The following is a 6,000-nucleotide window of genomic DNA, read 5'->3' on the forward strand; positions in this document are numbered from 1 at the left end:
ATATATATATATATATATATATATATATATATATATATATATATATATACATATATATATATATATATATATATACATATATATATATATATATATATATATATATATATATATATATATATATATATATACTTATGGTGTATGCAATTATACATTCCTACATATGAAAAAATGACGTTTGTATATATATATATATGTATATATATACATATATACAATATATATATATATACATATGTGTATATATATACATACATGCACGTGTCTGGGAGTATGTATATGCATATATTTATACATCACACACACATATAGATAGATATATAATATATATATATATATATATATATATATATATATATATATATATATATATATACACACACATATATATATATATACATATATGCATAGATACGCATGTACATACCCTCTGAGGAGCATGCATATACCAGCAAGCTCAAACATCGTGTACTGTAGTACCCTGACTGTGCGAGCCAAACGGAGCTAATTGGTGTAAAGCATTAAAGGCAGTTTGACATGCTGCCAATAAGGCTTCTGAGAAAGGCTATTACCAACGCCCCCCCCCCCCCAAACCCTCCTCTTTCCCCACCTTTCCACGAAGCTGTGAAGTCATTTATGGCACAAAGTTCCCCCCCTCCCCACCCCCCACCCACCCATGGCTCTGTAATTAACAGATGGCAGGGTAATAACAGGAATCTTGTTCCCTCCAAGAGCAACCCAAACTCGCTTTGTAACGCAACAATTTTTTCTCTTTTTACAAAGATTAATATCATATTTACAGAAGCGTAATGTTGGAATGGGTGCACCATGTTCACGCATTATTATAAGCGTAGGTATCGGTTCAAGCAATTTATCTTTTAAATAAAAACATAATTTAGAGAATGAATACGCTCCAAAGCACATAGTACAGTTTCAGGGCGCCGTGTTCCCTCTTCCAAACTGAAGAGGGAGAAAGACGCTCCAAAACTCGATGTGCTTTTAAATATATTCTCAATTTTTTTTTTTTGGTCTCTAAGATCGATACTGATCTGTTATCATCTATTTATCTTTGAGGTATCGAAACTATGAAGAATAATGAAAGAATGGTGAACGACTGAATGCTGATATCTTGTCACCCCAGGAAGATGAATTTCAGGTGTGAGATTACAATGCACATCAGTAAGTAAATAATAAATGCACAGATTTCAGAGAACTCCATTTGAGGATCCTAAAAAACAGTCTGGATCGAGTTTGTAATGGATCAGAGTAGGAACAATGATAGTTAACCACTGAAAAACATTCAATCAATTTACAACATCTCAGTAACAAAGATATTGAGCGCCTACACGTGGTTCAATGTGCCTTAATAATGCCCAACTTTCTATTAGGAAAAAACTACATTTGAATATGGGTGGCAACAATAATGGTTACCCACTGCAAAACATTCAATTAATTTACCACATCTTACTAACAAAGATATTTGGACCCATAAGTGCTTCAACATGCCTTAACAATGTCCATCTTCCTATCAAGAAAAAACTACATTTGAATAAAGTCTGAGTTTTCTGAACAAGCACAAAATATCCTGCTAGACTTACGTGGGTTGCAGACACCTTGAAGGACCCTGTTTGCGGTGCTCTGGGCAGTGGCGATGAGATCCCTGGTAGAGATCCTACAGTAGGAGAGGCTCTGTACATCACTCCCGGTACTCTGGGCTGTGTGAGAGAGAGACATAAATATTAAATCATTGGTGAAAATCTAGTAATTCTAAAACAAAAATACTATTTCTGATAAAAAGAGAGGCAAAATAGGAAATTAGTTATCATAAATAAGACAGGCAAAGTAGGAAAATTAGTTATCATAAAAAAGGCAAAGAGAGGAAAAGTAGTTATCATAAAAGACAGGCAAAGTTAGGAAAATTAGTTATCATAAAAAAAGACAGGCAAAGATAGGAAAATTAGTTATCATAAAAAAGAAAGGCAAAGTAGGAAAATTAGTTACCATAAAAGAGACAGGCAAAGATAGGAAAATTAGTTATAAAAAAGACAGGCAAAGTAGGAAAATTAGTTATCATAAAAAAAAGACAGGAAAAGACAGGAAAATTAGTTATCATAAAAAAGACAGTAAAAGATAGGAAAATTAGTTATCACAAAAAGGACAGGCAAAGTAGGAAAATTAGTTATTATAAAAAAGACAGGAAAAGATAGGAAAATTAGTTATCATAAAAAAGACAGGAAAAGATAGGAAAATTAGTTATCATAAAAGAAACAGGCAAAGATAGGAAAATTTGTTATAATAAAAAATACAGGCAAAGTAGGAAAATTAGTTATCATAAAAAAGGCAAAGATAGGAAAATTAGTTATCATAAAAAAGACAGGCAAAGATAGGAAAATTAGTTATCATAAAGAAAGACAAGAAAAGATAGGCAAATTAGTTATCATAAAAAGACAGGCAAAGATAGGCAAATTAGTTATCATAAAAAGACAGGCAAAGATAGGAAAATTAGTTATCATAAAAAAGACAGGCAAAGATAGGAAAATTAGTTATTCGAAGACATTTGTAGTTGAGACGTTTTTATTTAACACTACCCATGTGTTCACTGACGCAGGTGATGATTCTAAAATTCACACTTCTGTTTGCTTGCCAGTCATTCTACCTGTTTTTATGCACGGCTGAAACTACTACATGCCCCCTCTCTCTCTCTCTCTCTCTCTCTCTCTCTCTCTCTCTCTCTCTCTCTCTCTCTCTCTCTCTCTCTCTCCAAGTACATGGTAAAACCAAGATTGTTGCGTCGATATCATGTATATACCCCTTACTGCATCAGATTAACCATCTTTTAATTATAGTAAATCTATGAATTAGGTTTCCAAATCGCATAAAGAATGAAGGTTATTCGGGGTTATTCACAGCTTGGCCAAATATTTTACTAAAATGACTTGCAAAAAATTTAAAACATAACATTTTAATTAGACAAGAAAAGAAAAAAAAAATTTCTTTGACTGTGACAGCATTCACCAGTAGCACCGTTTTAACATCATGCAAGCTGAAATCATGCAAGCAGCACGTATATCCATAAGGAGGACAAGGCTGGGAATATCTGCATGTAAAAGAGAGAAGCAGTTCAATTATTTATCTTTCATGCAAGCTAGACTAGGAGGGTTGGACATGTTTCTTTACGCGAGATCTTAAAGCAGAACTTTGCGGTCATTTAATGCTTGTGTTCCCAAAAAAAGAAAGCTTTGTAACCAGTCGTTTGAAGCTCGTGTTCCCAAAAAAGAAAGCTTTGTAACCAGTCATTTGATGCTCGTGTTCCCAAAAAAAGAAATAGTTGTAACCAGTTGTTTGATGCTTGTGTTCCCAAAACAGAAAGCTTTGTAACCAGTCATGTAATGTTTGTATTCCCAAAAAAGAAAGCGTTGCAACCAGTCATTTGATGCTCGTGTTCCCAAAAAAGAAAGCGTTGTAGCCAGCCCTTTGATGCTCGTGTTCCCAAAAAAAAAAGCTTTGTAACCAGTCATTTGATGCTCGTGTTCCCAAAAAGAAAGCTTTGTAACCAGTCATTTGATGCTTGTGTTCCCAAAAAAGAAAGCTTTGTAACCAGTTGTTTGATGATCGTGTTCCCAAAAAAAGAAAGCTTTGTAACCAGTCATGTAATGTTTGTATTCCCAAAAAAGAAAGCGTTGCAACCAGTCATTTGATGCTCGTGTTCCCAAAAAAGAAAGCGTTGTAGCCAGCCCTTTGATGCTTGTGTTCCAAAAAAAGAAAGCTTTGTAACCAGTCCTTTGATGCTCGTGTTCCCAAAAAGAAAGCTTTGTAACCAGTCATTTGATGCTTGTGTTCCCAAATAAGAAAGCTTTGTAACCAGTTGTTTGATGATCGTGTTCCAAAAAAAGAAAGCTTTGTAACCAGTCATTTGATGCTTGTGTTCCCAAAACAGAAAGCTTTGTAACCAGTCATGTAATGTTTGTATTCCCAAAAAAGAAAGCGTTGCAACCAGTCATTTGATGCTCGTGTTCCCAAAAAAGAAAGCGTTGTAGCCAGCCCTTTGATGCTCGTGTTCCCAAAAAAAAAAGCTTTGTAATCAGTCGTTTGATGCTCGTGTTCCCAAAAAATAAAGCCTTGTAACCAAACCCCTTTTCATGCAGCTTGAAAACGAAAATTGGTGCCTAGTTGTTAGTGCCGTATTTAGACTGTTTGCTTAGCATTAAGAGGACCAACTCTACTTCGTGGCCATTCCCTTGAGACTGAAGGGAAACTCGGTATTATCGGGTCTCTGCATTGGCGAAGTATCGTTCTGCAGCCAGTTCCTGTTTGCGCAATTTGAATGAAAGCCTCAGTACCCAAAAGCTATTTACTCGAATGATGTGTTACGGTTCGTTAACCTTCGGCCCAGTTATCCTGCACGGGCATGAAAGGGGGTATATCTTTCCTCCATGACCTGCGTATGTCGGAAATGAAACACTGCGTTTGTTTCCTGTTTCGTTATTACGGAAGGAAGCTCCATAAATAGGACTCATCTACGTCAAGAAGAAGCTGTAAGTTGTACCCCTTGTCTCTATTCCCGAATGTAAATCAGACATCTGCATACTTACTAAAATTACAAAGAAAACTTGCTTCTAAGAAACAACTACACTTTAAGAAATATATAAATCCCTTTAATGTTGCAAGAACGTCAAAGAAATGTAAGCAACAGTCTGCTTGAATCTGTAAGAGTAAAAGTTCTAAATTCAATGCTTGTGAGAGGATGGAAGTCCATTACCCAGTCTATATCTGCTTAGGCAAATTCAGTATCACTGTCCCTTCTTACACGAGTGAGGAAATGACGGGCTGCTAAAGGAGCAAGAGGCCCTGCTGGCATACAACCAGCTTAATTTCCAGCAACAAGCCAAGAGAATTTCCAGCAATAAACCAAGAGAATTTCCAGCAACAAGCCAAGAGAATTTCCAGCAACCAGCCAAGAGAATTTCCAGCAACAAACCAAGAGAATTTCCAGCAACAAGCCAAGAGAATTTCCAGCAATAAACCAAGAGAATTTCCAGCAACAAGCCAAGAGAATTTCCAGCAACAAACCAAGAGAATTTCCAGCAACAAGCCAAGAGAATTTCCAGCAACAAGCCAAGAGAATTTCCAACAACAAACCAAGAGAATTTCCAGCAACAAGCCAAGAGAATTTCCAGCAACAAACCAAGAGAATTTCCAGCAACAAGCTAAGAGAATTTCCAGCAACAAGCCAAGAGAATTTCCAACAACAAACCAAGAGAATTTCCAGCAACAAGCCAAGAGAATTTCCAGCAACAAACCAAGAGTGAAGGGAAAGCTCGTCTCCCAGTCCCTCTGAATAAGCATGAAGCTAAACTCAGCAACTCAGTTTCAATTTGCATGGATGTAATTGACTAATTGACTGATTGATTTAGGGTTCTCTGTCGTCGTGACTTCAAGGCTCTGCCAGATCTCTCTGCATGACTGCCAAAAAGAGCTCTGTAACCTTTCCTTGACTAATCTGGGGGGATGCTATTACTTGATCTCTTGCTTACATAATATGAATGGCAGCTCAGTATTCAATATATAGTGGACTGCAAAGAGAATTATTTATGACATTCAAGTGAAAATTGGTGCCATGGCCCCTTTATAATACGCTCTAAGATACATGAATGAACTCATGATTTATTTGCGTCGTTAAAAATCGAAACAAGAAAAGAAAATACTAAACCGAACAGGAAATAAGAACCAATGGCAGATCACTCTCAAATAAAATCATCAAATCTGCTTACTAGACGATTGTAACACTCAGTGAATGAACTGGCCACAGGCAGAAAATATCACAGTTTCTGTGTATTACTGTAATATTTCTGCTGGGTTTTTTTTTCATGAGTTGGAATGTAATTGGGACCAAAGCTGCTTAAGAACGCATATAAAACACGAATGTTTTCCATTACAAAATAGTATTTTCATAACATGCCGCGTTTCATTAAATGCCTGGGATTTCAAAAAAACGCTACA

General features: G+C 36.0%; 1 protein-coding gene across 3 annotated transcripts in view; it reads right to left on the reverse strand.

Moving 5' to 3' along the window:
• Positions 1-6,000, reverse strand: part of LOC136845221 (TNF receptor-associated factor 3) — a 126,521-nt gene that overhangs the window by 49,201 nt on the left and 71,320 nt on the right. For all 3 annotated transcript variants that reach the window (XM_067115295.1, XM_067115294.1, XM_067115293.1), the window contains one exon: positions 1,599-1,715. In XM_067115295.1, coding sequence (XP_066971396.1) covers positions 1,599-1,715 — 117 coding nt within the window. The remainder of the gene's footprint in view (positions 1-1,598; positions 1,716-6,000) is intronic.

The sequence above is a fragment of the Macrobrachium rosenbergii genome, chromosome 13 (genome assembly GCF_040412425.1).
Source record: "Macrobrachium rosenbergii isolate ZJJX-2024 chromosome 13, ASM4041242v1, whole genome shotgun sequence".
NCBI lineage: Eukaryota > Metazoa > Arthropoda > Malacostraca > Decapoda > Palaemonidae > Macrobrachium > Macrobrachium rosenbergii.